This window comes from Gopherus evgoodei, chromosome 10 (genome assembly GCF_007399415.2).
Source record: "Gopherus evgoodei ecotype Sinaloan lineage chromosome 10, rGopEvg1_v1.p, whole genome shotgun sequence".
Classification (NCBI taxonomy): domain Eukaryota; kingdom Metazoa; phylum Chordata; order Testudines; family Testudinidae; genus Gopherus; species Gopherus evgoodei.
This window is the reverse complement of record NC_044331.1, coordinates 4,002,746-4,019,261: the sequence shown is the minus strand read 5'-3', so window position 1 is coordinate 4,019,261 and position 16,516 is coordinate 4,002,746. Positions and strand designations below refer to the sequence as shown.

At 39.2% G+C, this 16,516-nt stretch overlaps 1 protein-coding gene across 1 annotated transcript; it reads left to right on the top strand.

Moving 5' to 3' along the window:
• Positions 1 to 244: 244 nt before the first annotated feature.
• Positions 245 to 13,889, top strand: LOC115658773. Its single transcript, XM_030578200.1, has 4 exons — positions 245 to 341; positions 6,636 to 6,673; positions 11,672 to 11,738; positions 12,141 to 13,889. Exons 1-4 carry the CDS (start codon positions 245 to 247, stop codon positions 13,199 to 13,201), a joined length of 1,263 nt encoding a protein of 420 aa, XP_030434060.1. The 3' UTR covers positions 13,202 to 13,889.
• The last annotated feature ends 2,627 nt before the right edge of the window (positions 13,890 to 16,516 follow it).

Here is a 16,516-nt window from a genome sequence, read left to right as displayed (position 1 = left end):
CAGGGCTGGTGCCTGTGGCGGGTGTTGGCATCCTGTGGGGGGAGCTAGTGTGTGTGCGTGGGGGGGCACAGGGTTGGTGCCGTGGGGACAGCGGGGCCGACGGCCCGGGTGGGGTGGGGGTGGGGGTGGGGCACAGCTGGTGCCCGCCGCGCGGGGGCGGGTTCGAAGCGGCGCGCGCGCGGAGGGGCCGGTGACGGTTGCCCGCCAGGAGCCCCGGGCCCGCGGCCCGTGTGTAGCGCGCAGGATGGCCGGGGAGCGGCTGCTCCTGCTGGCCGCGACGCTCGCCCTCCTGCCAGCAGCCCCGAGCGCCTCGGCGGAGGAGCCGTCCCCCGCCATGCAGGGTACGGCGCGGGGCACCGCCCTGCCCGGGGGGAGGGGCGGGCCCGTCGCCCGGCTCCTCGCACGGGGCTGCCCCCCGCTGGGGCCTGTCGGGGACGCAGCCGCCGCGGCCCGGCCCCCAGCGCCGCCTCGCCCAGTGCCCGGCAAAGGGCGGCGGGAGCCGCTGTTAGCAGCCCGCTCCCGCCCGCGTGAACAGAGCAGGGCTAAGAAATAGGAGCGTGCGCGGGGGCCATGGCGTAGCCCCCCCCGGAGTGGGGGCACAGCAATCCATGCACGAATCCTTCCTTTAATCACGGGAAAATCCCGGGGCAGGGTTTGATGAGTGCTGTCAGGGGACCGCCCCGAAATCAAACAAACAAGCCCCTGCCAGGCTGAAGGTGTTTAGTGCCATTTAATAGCGTACATCGGTTTGCAGTCTGGACTCTTCATTGCGCAGCTTGAGCCATCGATGTAAAAAATCATGGGCTCTGTCACTAAAGTAGCTGACTGTTTATGAAGAAACTCCCCCAAAGGCTTGGGGGTTTGTCCGGGAAGGTATTACCCCCATGGTGAACATGCACCTGGCCCTGATCATATGCAGTCACTTTCTAAATAAAAACTCTAAAACATGCATCACTAAAGGCTCTTTGGATAAGGTTCTAAGGACCTGCTCCTGCTGCCTTTGATTTCAATTGGAGCTGGATGGATCAGATCCTTAATGCCTTGTTTCAAGATGGTTAATTGCATAGCACATGTAATATTTGGACAGAGCATTCTGTGGGTGTGAGGCTGAAGAAACAAAAATATTGGCAGTAGCTTAATCTGCAGGAAGAGAAACCTGACTACTTCAGACCTATGAGGGCGCTCAGCTGCGAATTACAATAATGTGCTAAAGGCATTTGTTGTACTTACAGCAAATATAAACCTTATCCTGCAGTCAGGTCTGCTTGGGTGAACTCACTGAATTCACTGGAGTTATGTGTTGTCTCAAAGGTCTATCAGCGTATAGCCCCGGTGATTTCAATAGGTCCACGTGCGTGGATTCAGTGGCAGGCTTGGAGCCTTATCTATATTGGTTATATAACTGGTTTTGAATTTTAGAGTAGGCCTGTAAAAGGAGCTAGTGATGTCAAATAATTGTTACTAATAGAGCTGTGGAAAATTGGCTTGACTTACTAATAAGATGCCTGATGTATTTAATTGCATACATATTTCCCAAACAAATGATATTATTAACTATGAATGAATGAAAAGGGAAGGGGTGTTTATATACCTAACTGAAACAAATAATAGGGATCTGGTGTAAGAATATTATATATACAGTTTCAAAATGGTGGATGGAGATTTAGTCCAACAATTAATTTCTTACATTCCTCTTGAAAATATGTTTGTAAAGGCCTAAGTCACACTGTTTCTCTAGGGTATTAAAAATAACAAGCATGTTCTGTCGTTAGAGGTCAGGTGTTAAAACTACTAACCTATCACATCACCCAGAACATACAGGATATAATGTTCACATATTTGCGGGAGTGGCAAGGCAAAACAGAGGTTTTGAAACTTTAATGGATTGAGCCTCTCTACCAGCAAGTGGGGTAGTGTGAAAATGATGAATGAATCTGACTAACTCTCTCCCGCTCTATTTGTGTCTGGCAGTTAATTTGTGTGTGGGTTTTTTTTTTCTGCATTCAGTTTCTTCATTTTCTACATATTTATTCAGATTACCTTTTATCTTGATTCACATTATTGACAGAAATTTAAGTAAGTGGTTAAATAGGTTGCTCAGCACCTCTGGAAAGCAGTGATAGAAGTCTTAAATCAGGCTACCAAAACCAAAGACTTTCAAAATTAATGGAGGCTTAAATTTTTTTACCTATACTGGTAAATATTTGCAGCCTACGTGTAGCTTCTGCTAACACTAGCACTGGAGCACAACAACCTTATTTTCCTGTCTGTTTACTGTGCAAGAACTTGCAAGATTAAGAGCAAAAGGTAGATTTTCCTGCTTGGAGATGGAATGAACTGTGTGGATCTATGATGTTCTCTATCCAATTTTTCTATACCTTTTTACTGAAAACTTTCTTTTTCAATATTTAGGCACTCCAAATTGGTTCAACAAAAATGAAAAAAAGTGTTGTCCACTTCTATTTTTTACTAAAAATTTGTACTTTACAATTTTTATATGTCTTCACAAATTCTTGCCTAAATGGTGTTCTTAAAGTGGTGTTCTAATCTTGGGCTGGGGGCTCAGGGTGAACCTGTTGCAAGGGCATCCCTTACCTGCAGTCTTTTCTGGTTTGCCCAAAACATAATCAACATGTCAAAAGTTGCAGGTTAATGCAACCATGTAAAAGGTTATGCTGTGCCATTTGATAGAACAATGAATCTTAAGGAGTTTTTAGAGAGGAGAGCAGATGGCAGCTTGCAAATGCCACTGAAGGATGTAATTGTTCCAGTATACTTGATTCTAATATTTAGAACTATAATCCACAGGTGCAGGAGATGGGGAATTCCTTTTTTCTTTATACATATAAGAAATTGGTGCATGTAATATCTGTGACTTTTAAGTTCCTGGCTGACAGCATTTATAGTCTGTCAGCATTTTTATGTGTCATAACTCCCATTTCAAAGGATAGAAAGACTATCTGGTAATATTATGGACAAGAGGATACAGTGTCAAGTCACATCTGATAGGTCTTCTGCTCCAGTATGATTTGCTATTCTATGAAGGTTTGGAAGAAATTTAAAAGAAGACAGCTGAGTACAAATCAATATTTTCTTGACAGCCCAAGTCCTCTTCCTCTCTTTCCAATTTACATCTGTCCTCCAGAGATGACAAATCACAGTATAGTCACCAGATGCTTTCCATCTTCTAAATTACAGTATCTTTTTTCTAATTTCACAGACAAAAATTGATTTAATCAGTTTTCACTTCTTGCCATAGGTGTTTGCTAGGTAAGGCTTAGGCATAAATTAAGGTAATAAAGCATGAGCCTACAGGCCTGTATCCTGTTTGACGGTATTTTTCAACCTTTTTTAATTTGTGCATCCCTACAAAATGGAGGTGCGGGCCCTTTTGGAAATCTTAGACATAGTCTGTGGACCCCAAGGGTCTGTGGACCACTGGTTGAAATCCACTGCTGTAAAGACATTGTCTTAAGCAATTAGCATAAGGCGTTGAGGCCTGTGAACTTTGGCATGGGACCGAAATAAGTGAATGGACAGATTTGGACAGAGTCTGAACTACTGTAGCCTAGTAGTGGCTAAAACTGGAATATGAAATCAGCTCCCCTGCCACCTCAAGGTGTGGATCACTGGGCCTGATGCTACTTCTTACTAAACTGTAGGTACCTTTAATATTACAAACAGTTCAATTTACAAAGCCCTCTTAACACTTGTTAAATTTTAAACAGCATAGAATCCCCTTGTGAGATTCTGAACACAAATGACTAGGCAATAACACCTAATGAGGATGCAATAAGAGTTCAATGAGGCTGATGTCTCACATCACCCCACACAGTTAAAATTATCATGGAGACCTAGTGGTGGGAGACAAGTTGCTATCTGTCAGGGTCCTACCCTGCCTCTGGCATGCCATGTTAGTCTGATGGTCAAAGTCTTAATCAGGGTGGATTTGATTTAAATCACTAGTCAGGAAGACTCAATTTAATCATGGTTTTCTACATAAAAGTGCATTCTTGTTGGTTATAACCTTAATACATATTCTTCACAGCTCAGAGATAGAGGCAGGTTTCATTTTTAGAAGGTACACACTATACATTTTTAAACAGTGATTTATTTTGAAAACTTTTCAGATTAGTTTTACAGCTATATCAGAAAATGAATGATTGGTTATTTCATTTACCAAAGGTAATTGAAGCAGATATTTATGAAGTCATTGGGAGGTGAACTATCTCCAGTTCAACAGGTTAATCACTAATATTTGGAGGATTTTAATGCCATGCAGTATTAGAAGGAGAACATCACCAGACAGACATTTAAATTGTTTTATTTCCCTAAAACAACAGTGCTAAGTATTTTTGATTTTTTCTTCAACAGTAAACATATAATATTTTAACAAAACAAGCATATGTCCCTTGCTTCTCACATTTATCTCCAGACTTCTTCTTGTCCAGAACTATTCTGCCCCCAACAATCTTCTATTCATTGAATTTTTTGAAACTTTGCACTTTTAGAGAGAGGTAAGGGATTGACTCTGTGTAACCAAATTTGCAGAGGGACAATAGAGTTGAGGTCTGTTATTTCTCACCTCTCTATATTATTTATTTTTTTAAAACATTTTTGCTGTTAACAAGCATGTTACCTCTGGAGACACAAATCCACAGTTTGAGAACTGCAAAACTAAGCATCTCTGATGGTATCTTCTAGACTGAGCACTGAGTCCCATTGAGTAGATAGAAAGATTAACCTAAATAATCTATACAGAAGCCCCTGGAATCTGATAAGGTTGGGTCTCTAATCCATGAGCTACTGGAACTCATTTACAAAACTTTTCTTAAACATTAAATGAATATATTGTCTCATACTATAGAATTAGAATTTATAATCCCTATTCCATGATGAGATATCTTTGAGCTATAATGTATCTTAATTAAAACTATCTTTAGAGATAAAACTTTTTTGAGGAAAAAACCTATCAAAAAATCTGATTTAAATAAAAACTTCCTTTTAATGGCTATGTGTTAGGCAGAAAGGACAAGTGAGAATTTCTTTGGGGAAGCCATTTTTCTAGTTTCACATAGACAAAATAATGTGGAATTATCCTTAATTTTCACTTTGATTGATCGATCCATCAGCCCTCACATCATTTGTGTTGTTCTTTGTGTTGTTGGCCAGTCCTTCAGCTACCTGCTGGCCAAGCTGTCAGTGGCACCGGACACCCAATTGGCCTTGTGCACTGTGGCCCAGAACCCCTGAGCGATCTGCCAGCCTCAGTGCCACCATTCCCAATGTAGCCTTCATTTTTTTATAATCAATTTTGAATTTGTCTAGGGTCACAAGATTATTTTGTGGGTCTTTATGTCCCACAACGTTATTTTATATTTTGTAGATGTCTAAGGGGCTTTCAAAATGTACCTGGAGGACTATTTAAGCAGCATAGAACAGGAAAGAAAAGTGTATTACAATATCTATAAAGTCAACAACAAGGATTTACCAGGCTTCATTATAATTGTTCAATAAAGGCATTTGGCATGTCTTGAGTCTTTGATAGGATGCTTCAATGCAATACATTTATTAAAACGCTACATAGAGTTCTGTTCATTCCTCCACTGACTCTTTGTGTCTGGAAGTTTGGTCTTCTGCAGAAGTAACTTCCTGCAGATGAGTTCTCCAGGCACTGCTTCAGAGATTTTCGCTTTACCTTTGTTGCATTGCTTCTTAGTCAAGGCAGTCCTAGTTGATAACAGCCAATTTTATAGAATGAGCAATTTTTTGTTACTTAAAATGTTTGGATGGCATTTGTAAATTGAATGTTATTAGTCCAGAATACTACCTTTTCTCTTGATTCTGTTGTCTTTTTTTCTTTTTCCTTGTGTTTAATTTTACAGTTATGTGGTTTCACAAGTGAATTTCTTAAACTGAGAGATGACACTTACTGTGATCTTGAGCAATCTTTTTGGTTTTCTTTCTTCACTTGCTGGCAGAAACACTCAATCCAACATCCCCAGAAGAGTGAAGTCTAATTAAAAGAAATAATATTTGCAAGTAGGAAAAATTCCTGATTACCTGGCATGGCATGTCATTCTAAACATCACATTTCTTTGCTCCATCATTAGAGTTCTGAAAAACAGTTGTATATTTCTTCTCTATTTTTCATGCATAATTTAAGGGACTAGCTTTTCAAAAGTGCTCAGCTCAGTCTCCAGTTTAGGCACTTACATTGAAATGGCCAGATTTTCAGAGGAGTTCAGCACCAGCAGCTCCCATTGTTCATGTTAATTAGGTGACATGAAAGCTGAGAAGTTTTGAAAATCTGGAGACTTCATTTAGGTACCTAAATCAGAGAAGCTGGTACTGAGTTTTTTGAAAAACTGGCCCTAAACTTCCAACACAAAATTACTTGAAATAAAGAGAAGTTATCTTATTTTTTGTTATAATTTCGTATTTTAACTTTGCAGTGGGCTTTCTTTCCCTGTTTGGTGTAATATGAGGTGAACACTTTTAAATACAATGCCTAGGGCACATATATAAAATAAAAGAACTCCAAATCCCAGTCTGGGCCTCAGCATTGACATTGTGTAATTTAAATGTTAAGCTCAATAACTAATTTTAATTTTAAAAGAGTTTTTTTCTTTTAGCATTGCAACATACTTTCGAGAATGTTAAACACATAAAGGTAACTAATTTTGGGATTTTGAAAATGAATGTATTTATTCATTTCTGTTTTTCCCCACAATGTGCTAGGGTCCTTCCAAACAGAAAAGAAGTAATTGTCCCTGCCCCAAAGAGATATGCCTACCAACTCTTCAGTATAATTTGGGTTTATCAGTCTTCTCATTTCTTAAACATCAAAACAAAGGAAAATACTTGTTAATTACTAATTTTCACTATTACAGTTTATACAATATGTCTAATTCTGCTGCTAAGAGATTTTTCTATTGACTTCTGTGGGAGCAGGATAAAGTCCTACACTGAGGGAGATGGAGAAGAAAGGAAAATTTGACATTTTCTGTTACAGAATTAGCCAATTAATTAATTATGTCTTGGTCCTGGAAAGATTTACACGTGTTTAACTTTAAACTTTGCAGGATCAGGGCCTTATTAAAGATGCTTATTCTTTCTACTAGGCAGGGTGTTCTCACTACTGAGTGACACTTTTTTTAGGTTATTCTAGAATGTGTGCTGATTTTTGTTTCTTTGTTGTTAGTGTTTTCATTTCTATTTTAAAGAAAACATTGGTGCCTTGTGGGAAAAACTGGGAAATATTGGTATTTAGGAATAGTTCTGTTCATATATAATTTTCTGATTTTCACTTTATTCTTTATTAAGAAAACAGCACCAGTATTTTCTTTCTCCCTCCCTCCTCCCAGTCCTTAGCACACTTGACTTTGTTTAGATTGTGAGGTCTACAGATATTGCAGATTAGAGTGGTTCATCTGCAAGTCACAGATGATATAGATGCAGAATTGCTTCCAAATAGAATATTTTCAAAACTTTTTCATGTGGCCCTGCAGTTCTTCAAATAAATTTCTGATATGCCTTAACTTCATGCCTTTTTGCTGTAGACATAAATTGTAAACATTGACTATTTCAGCATATGACACTAAGTTTGAGGCAGAGAAGTTTGCTGCTGAAATAAATATTGAACAGTTTTAGAGTACAGAGAACAAATTTTCAAAGAGGTCTCGCCCCAATCGCTAAATGTATGTCTTCAATTGAACTTCTGCATACATTTATTAATACCTAAATTTTTCCATGGAAAAATTCAAATTTATGTGTGCAAACTGCATTTGTCACTGAAATAACATTGTTAGTACAAAGCTACCTAGCTTGCATGTGGAAATGCAGTAGGATACATTTGATTTTCTTCACATCAAAAAACCTGAATGTGAACAAATGCACAAGCATGTTTAGATAGATGTAAGCCTGCTGGTATATAGTGACCGCTGCCTATCATACTGACTAATATTATCTACTTTTTCCTTCTAATCTGGCTATCTGTATCCATCTTTTGTCTTTGTCTTACACATTGATTGTAAGCTCTTTTGGGGCAGGGACCATCTTTTTGTTTGATGTTTGTACAGTGTCTAGCATAGCCCTTGAATAGAGTTCCTAGGTGCTATAGTAATAAAAATAAATAATAATATAATACATTAAAAATAGAGGCCTACATATCTCTGCAGTTAATTCTTTTATCGTTAGATTTGGTGTTTCCTTGGGAGTAAACTAGCACCAAGAAATAGATTTTGAGTTTTGACTATTTGAGTTCACAAAAGTTTGGTCATTAATTAAACCCATGTCAGGCCTCTGACATCAGTCAGACAGCAAGGTGGAAAGATTTAATCGGACATTGAAAATACAGTTGTGAATGTTTTGAAGCACCATCACAGAGACTGAGTTATGCACCTACCTTTTTTACTGAAAGCAAAGAAAACTGCTGTGAGTTACTCAGCAAAATGCACTTTTCATGTTTGGAAATCAGCAGACTATTCCAAATATGGTTGGGGTTCAAAAGGAAAAGTGAGTAAATTAATCATTTAGATTATGCAGAAGAAATAAGTACATCACTTTGTCCGTGTGTGTCTGAAGTGTTAGGAGCAGTGAAATTGTTTAGTAGGGAGAACTAATACGGTTCTTCAGTTCCTCAGGCAAAAAAAGCTCAGGAAGAAACTTATAGAGTTATTATGGATCAAATATATGTAGAGTCACTGATTGAATCTTTGAACACTTGTGCCAAATTTACTGTGGTACATAAAGACAATGTTGAAATACAGGAGAGGGGAAAAGAACAGGAGTACTGGTGGAACCTTAGAAACTAACAAATGTATTTGAGCATAAACTTTCATGGGCTACAGCCCACTTCATCGGATGCATAGAATGGAACATATAGTGAGGAGATATATATACACATACAGAGAACATGAAAAGGTGGGAGTTGTCCTGCCAACTAAGAAGCTAATTAATTAAGAGAAAAAACTTTTGTAGTGATAATTAAAATGGCCCATTACAGACAGTTTGACAAGAGGTGTGAGAATACTTAACATGGGGAAATAGATTCAATGTGTGTAATGGCTCAGCCATTCCCAGTCTCTATTCAAGCCTAAATTGATAGTTTCTAGTTTGCATATTAATTCAAGTTCAGCAGTTTCTCGTTGGAGTCTGTTTTTGAAGGAAAGTCATCCAATAGGGATTACAGATGCTAAAACATCCTAAAAATACAATAATGGAATAATAATAAACTTTATTTGGTATGGGGTTTTCAAATGTGTCTGAAAAGGCTTTGTAGAATTAATATAACTATAGAGTGAAATAGATAATAAAGAAGACAGTTACAGAATTACAAAGCACACTTCTAGTTCATCCTTCCTTGACAATACAGGAACACAACATCTTTCTTCCAAAATTTCATGTACTTTTCAGAGACATATCTAACTCCCACTCTCTCTTCCTAATGTATTTTTCTCAGGGGAGAGGTAGCTCAGTGGTTTGGGCTTTGGCCTGCTAAATCCACGGTTGTGAGTTCAATCCTTCAGGGGGCCATTTGGGGATTGGTCCTGCTTTGAGCAGGGGGTTGGACTAGATAATCTTCTGAGGTCCCTTCCAACCCAAATAATCTATTAACTCTATGCTGCGCATATGGGAAAATTTGTAATTATTTTAACCCCTTTCTGTTCACAGTAGTTGGACTTCCTGCACCTGTGGGCAGTTTCAACACACTTACCTTTGTGTTTAGATTATTATAGACAGAGCTGAAAGATGCGTGTGGTTAAGATTGCCTCACACTATCTATTATAAACTCCTGTTATCAGGTACTCATAATTTTGACAAATTTGAACAGTTTAGGCTGAAATTTTCCATGCTAGGTGTTTGACCCAGGCTCAGTGTCTTTGAAAGTTTCAGAAAAAACAGTTCATCTGTTTTCAAGAAAGTGGTCAGGGGAAATACATGTTGTTTGCCAATGATAACAAATTCTTACAACTTTTTTGTTGAAAAGTTTTAGCGTCACTGTGTTTTGGATCACAGACTTGAAATTTGTGAGGGGCTCCTCTTGGGGTCAGAGAGGTGCCTTTTGCTGCCCCTGTGAAAATTCACTCAGATTTGGCTGAATTATAAACAATATTACCAACCTCAAGCATTCAAAAAGCACCAAAAATCACAAGTCTGGCTTAAAAATTATGAGTTTTTTAAAAATAAAAAAATTGAATTTCTTTTTATTTGGCTTTTGTACCATTGGGGTTCACATTTCAAGCTTTTCTCTGCAACCATATGGGGGCTTTTCTGGAGGATATCTGCCTCATGTTTTTAAAGTCATTAGTTGTATAAACTGGAAGGTATGCAGTGAATCAGACTGGGGACTGCATGAAGGTAAAGGGTTGTCTCATGGTTAAGGTGGGTGAATACCATTCTGGAGTCTATCTCTGCCTCCATCACATAATTTCTGTGTGAGACCGGACAAGTCACTTAAACCAAAATTTTTGCAGATGGCCCTTAGGTGTTCCCCATTTTCTGGGTATCCAACATGGGACACGGGTTGGATTTGTGGAAGTGCTGAGCACTCATACCTACAACTGAAGTCAATGGGTGCTGTGCTTTGAACATATAATGTGCTATAAAAACGCTAAGTGCTCTGAAAAATTAGGCTGTAGGTACATTGAGGGGGACACCCAAAATTAGTGGACACTTTTGACGATAGCTCCGAGCCTTAGTTTCCCATCTGTGAAATGGGAATAATAATATCACTTCACTTCAAAGGGCATTGTAAAGATAAATTCATTAATGTTTCTGAAGCACTAAGACACTTCGGTGATGAATGCCATAGAAAAGCCCATGTAAGAAAATAAATAGTTCTGTATTTAGTACAGGGCTTGAATGGTGTGCAGTAAAGAAAGACTGGGGTCATACATTGAATGACGAGGATAAAAATAAATATTGAATGGCTACCTATTCAGTACTTGTTCCTGCAACACAAAAGTCAATAGGAATCTGAACTCTCCTTTCAGTAGTAGCAGAATCAAGAGCACCATCCATCCTGTGCACTCAGTATGGCGGAGGTCTTATGAAAAAAATCGTATGTGGTCATATAATTAAAGACTACACAAGGGGGAAAATTAAAGTTGTATAGGCAATCTTAATTCTGGCATTTCCTAACTTTTGCTTGCTTCATTTCCAACCTTGGCATTCTTTTTTTGTAAATAATGGAAAATGTGGTTTAAGATGGAAAAATGCTAAATACACAGTTTTGAAGATGTTTCCAGATGTCAAGGTCCCAGGCAGAACCACCACAGTATTTGCAGTTTTCACATTTTAGGTGACCTTGCCAAAGACATATGTTTACCTTGTATAGCAGGAGTAGAAGGGAGGGAAAGTTATTATTGTGTGTGGTACAACAAATATCTGAGATCTATGTTCTCTGTTGTTTGGAATCTCTCTTTCTCACTCTCTCTCTCTCTCTGTCTTTTTTTTTTTTTTTTTTGGTAACCTTAACTTTGAATTTGTTGGCTTTGTTTGTTTTGGTTTTTTTTAGCTATAATGTTCTAATTCGGTCAAATTATTTTGTCTGGAAATCTGCCTTAATTATTGTCCCAAAATAATGTGGACTAATAATATGAAGACAAATATTGTTATAATGACACGAAAGTCATATTGCAATTACAGTTATTTTTGTGCTTAACAGATCAGTGTGCATCCAACCTCATCTATCCAGGTTTCAAGCTCAGGAACAGACAATTTAACAATCTATGGTAAGAACTCCTTGCTCTCATTCACATCAATGTCTTTGCAGATCCTAACTGTAAAATTGCATCATTTAGATCTGTTTCAAAGCAGCTAGCCCTTGGGGAGTGGTGCCTGTGCCCATATTTCAGCATTCTAGAACTAAGAGCAGAAAAGTCCCCAACTTGCAGGCTTGCAAAAGAGAAACTCAATGCAAATGTCCTACATCATTCATTTAAGAAGGCAGGGTTACATTAAAAATGTAAAAAAGCATAGATTTTCTATAAATATGAAAATCATTAATGTTGTGGCAAAAGTCCAGATATAGCTGGAATTTGTTTTACGCGTGATATAGGTGAAAGTATATTAGGGAAATGTGGACCTGCAATTTCTATGAGTGCACTTTATAATCATTTGATAATCTTTTATAGAATCTCATACAAAACCTTTTGGGTCTGAAGAAAAGAAAGAAGAGAAAACCCTGAGGAACCTTGTGGAGATTCTGCAGGACATGATACAAGATGTTCCTACACAGCACACACCAACTGAGCAAACGATCATTACACCCAAAATAGTGAAATCATATGTTAATGGAAATATTGACTACCTTTGGTTAAATGTGGGCCAAAAACATGGTGGAAAGCTACAGAAGTCAAAGAAAAAGGCTGCTGTTACAAGACAATTTACCACATCTACAACAACCCCATTTTGGAGACTGCGAACTGGCACGGAATTTTCTGTTGTTTTACACACTAATGAGTCTTCTAGTTCAACCACACCACTGAAAAAAATATTTATTACATTTGAAAATGCTGTTTCGAAAAGAAAAAGTAAGACTTTTGATCAGTTAACAAATGGATCCCTGGAAAATCTAGTTCAGTCTTTAAAGAATGTAAAAAAACTCAAAGAAACAGAAAACGTCACCAAAAAAGCAGAAAAACTGAAACACGTTGCAAAGGTGAAAAAGCTACATGTATATGATAAGGTGAAACATCGACCTGCAGGTGAAGCAATCTTGGAGAAGATTGAAAAGCTTAAAAAATTGTTACAGAAGCCACCAGATTATGTTAAACAAAATCCACATCTCCAAGAGTATGTTGAATCATCTGAAAATTATATAACGAAATCTCTTATGCTGGAAAAAGAAGCAGAGGCTTCACTAGGTCTGCTGTATCACCAACCTAAGCCTTCACCTCTGAAAAAAAAGGTAGAACAGAACACAGAAGAAGTAGAACAGGACACAGCAGATATCAGAAAGTTAAGAGCATTTATTAACCTGCTGTATGATTTTAGTCCTCAGCTAACTACATATATTGATAGTTCTGACAAGAAATATGTCCCAGAGGATATTAGTGTAAAAGCTATTGCTGTTCTTGATGCTATGAAACATGTTTTCTGTGGAAGTCAGGCAGAGCAAAACAAAAAGGTGTTGAAGAAGTTGCTAGAGGATGATATAAAGCTTTTAAACATAGTTCTTAAGAACCACGAATAGACTCTTAAAAATAGTTATTTATTGGTGCCTTCATTGCATTAACTTTAATTTTAAAGATCGGTTTTCTAGTTTGTCATTGTCATCTAGACCTCATCTCTGTTGTAACAATATTCATCTCAGTAATTAAACACCATTTTAAAAAAATGTTCATTTTCAGTGTTTACCATGATGGGTTGTTGACCTTGGATAAGTTTATTCTGTTGTTAAATTTGTGTTAGCATCTGAATGAATTATGCTTAGATATATTGTTAGTTTAAAATTTTACAGTTTCATTTTGTAAGGGTTGTTGTGCAATGCTGTTGTAATACATACCACTTAGTGTAGAGGGCTGAAGTAAAGTTTTTAGTCTTTTAATGTTTATTTGTTAAAATTAAATAACACCAAATAGATCTACACTCTTGGGCTAGTGACTCTCAACGATAGGAATGCAAAGGAGGTTAGTCTGGTACAGGATAGTGGTTCCTGTAGCTACCAAATAAACGTCAAGGAGCAACCCTTGGCTCCCTATTCTTGTTCACAAGTAGAGAAGGCCCTAACTGCAGTCAAACTACCATGGTTCTGATACATGGGGAAGGAAGTGGGCTGCAAAGGGGGCTTCTTGGAGCACTCCATAAGAACTTAAGAACAGCCATACTGGGTCAGACCAAAGGTCCATCTAGCCCAGTGTCTTGTCTTCCGAGAGTGGCCAATGCCAGGTGCTTCTGAGGGAATGAACAAAACAAATAATCATCAAGTGATCCATCCCCTGTCACCCATTCCCAGCTTCTGGCAAACAGAAGCTAGGGACACCATCTCTGCCCTTCCTGACTAATAGCCATTGATGGACCTATCTGACATGAAATAATCTAATTCTTTTTGGAACCCTGTTAGTGTCTTGGTTTTCACAACATTCTCTGGCAAGGTATTACACAGGTTGACTGTATGCTGTGTGAAGAAATACTTTCCTTTTGTTTGTTTTAAACCTACTGCCTATTAATTTCATTTGGTGACCCTTAGTTCTTGTGTTATGAGAAGGAGTAAATAACACTTCCTTTTTTACTTTCTCCACACCTGTCATGATTTTATAGACCTCTATCATATCCCCCCTTAGTTGTCTCTTTTCCAAGCTGAAAAGTCCCACTCTTATTAATCTTTCCTCATATGGAAGCTGTTCCATACCCCTAAACATTTTTGTTGCCCTTTTGTGTACTTTTTCCATTTCCAGTGTTTCTTTTTTTGAGAGGGGGGGACCGCATCTACAGCAGTATTTAAGATGTGGGGCATATCATAGATTTATATAGAGGTAATATGATATTTTCTGACTTACTCTCTATCCCTTTCTTAATGATTCACAACATTCTGTTAGCTTTTCTGATTGTCGCTGCATATTGAGTGGATGTTTTCAGAAAACTATCCACAATGGCTCCAAGATCTCTTTCTTGAGTGGTAACAACTAATTTAGACGCCATCATTTTATATGTATAGTTGGGATTATGTTTTCCAATGTGCATTACTTTGCATTTATCCACACTGAACCCTAGTTATCATGGAAGTTCTCCTTTATGGGACCTCTTTCTCCATGGCTCAAAGGAAGGAAGCACAGGAGAAGTGCAAGCGTGGTCAGGGAATCTGCTACCACTTGGAGCTCTGGACAAAATGCAGACACAGACACATTATATAGGGGAATTTCCTGGAGTGTAGGATCTGTGCTAGTACTCTGGGCTGGAAAAGGGATGATTTTTTTCCCATCCTCCAACTTCTGAGGATATTCCCCATTCAAAGCTTATTTATTCAAGTTTTGTGTCCAACATTTGACCCCAAGTGATTTTTTTTTATGACAAGGCTGATACCTCTTGCCTTTGTTTGCTGGAGCCCATGTTTTTCTTATGACTTCATTCTTTTTTAAGGCTTTTGAGACTTATTTTGGAAAGTAAGCCATAATGAAACAAGAGGTTTCCTTGAACATTCTTGGTGGCTTCTTCCTGACTGCCCCATATACCTCATATGGCCTTTGAAGAGGAGATAATCCAAATCAACCTCTTCTTCAGGCTGGGACACTACGTGAATCAATGATCAGAGAGATTTATCTCCTGAATTATGCTGTATAGATGCTGCTTACAGAGCCATATTTTTGCTCACTAGGTACCAAACGGTCAATGAACTTTCAGATCTAGAGGATGAAAAGCCAAGCCTTGTGAAGTGTTAACAAATAAAAGGCTCCAACCCTTTCTTCACTTTACTAAGGGGAGCTTGCTCTCATCTGATATATGTGCAAGTTGTTCTTAATTAATTCAAAATAATTTATACTTTCGGCTGCTTGTGCATAGGCACTTGCTGTTCTATATTGTTTCTGTTTTCTTAAGATTTCTTTTAAAATAGCATGAGTTCTTAAAGACTTTTGTCATATACCGTTGTTCCTACTTTTCTGTATATTTTTTATCTGTGCGTGTTAACAACTGTTTGAAAATTGAAGCTTCAGATTTTTTTGGCATAATGTCTAGAACTTCATATTAAATCCATTTGATCTTATAGTTCTTCTTCGAGTGATTGCTCATATCCATTCCAGTTAGGTGTACGCGCCGCGCGTGCACATTCGTCGGAAAACTTTTACCCTAGCAACTCAGTGGGCCGGCAGGTCGCCCCCTAGAGTGGCGCCACCATGGCGCTCCATATATACTCCTGCCGGCCCACCCGCTCCTCAGTTCCTTCTTACCGCCCGTGTCGGTCGTTGGAACAGTGGAGCGCGGCTTAGCTGACCTCCACTTCCCTAGCTACTCGTTTTCTCGTATATAATTATGCAGTTATAACACTTTTATATATATATATTTGTATAGTTATACGTGTTTCCTTTGCTAACATGGTTAGTTTAGTTAGCGGGGTTCAGGAAGTAGCCCCTTCCATGAGCCCAGTGCCGGAGCCATGCATGGCTCACCGGGTTTTAAGAGGGGCCCGGCTTGCCAGAAGCCGCGGCCGAAGAGAGATCTACATGACTCCTGTTTGAAGTGCCTCAGGGAATCACACTTGACAGATAAGTGCCCCATTTGCAAGGCTTTTAAGCCGAGAACACAAAGGTGCGGGACTTTCACTTACCCCTCCACCTTGGGCGCGGAGCGATGTTCAGGCGGCGGGCAGAAGCGCCTCCTCGGCACCGGACCCCGCCGGTACCGCCAAGGCCTTTCGGCACCGACCGATCGCCGGCACCGATGTCGACTCGGCACCGCTCCCTTCTTCCGAGGTCGAGAGAGTCTACGATTCCTGCTGGTGCCTGGCGGCTCCCCGGCACGCGCCGCGGTTGAGCCCCCTGCTCCCGCTACTTCCGTGCCACCTGCATCGCAG

Bases quoted from the DNA above. Each gene is read 5' to 3' on its own strand.
- LOC115658773 (XM_030578200.1), top strand. From the start codon at position 245: ATGGCCGGGGAGCGGCTGCTCCTGCTGGCCGCGACGCTCGCCCTCCTG. The intron at 6,674-11,671 runs GTAACTAATTTT...TGTGCTTAACAG, and splicing joins AGAATGTTAAACACATAAAG to ATCAGTGTGCATCCAACCTC. The intron at 11,739-12,140 runs GTAAGAACTCCT...AATCTTTTATAG, and splicing joins AGACAATTTAACAATCTATG to AATCTCATACAAAACCTTTT.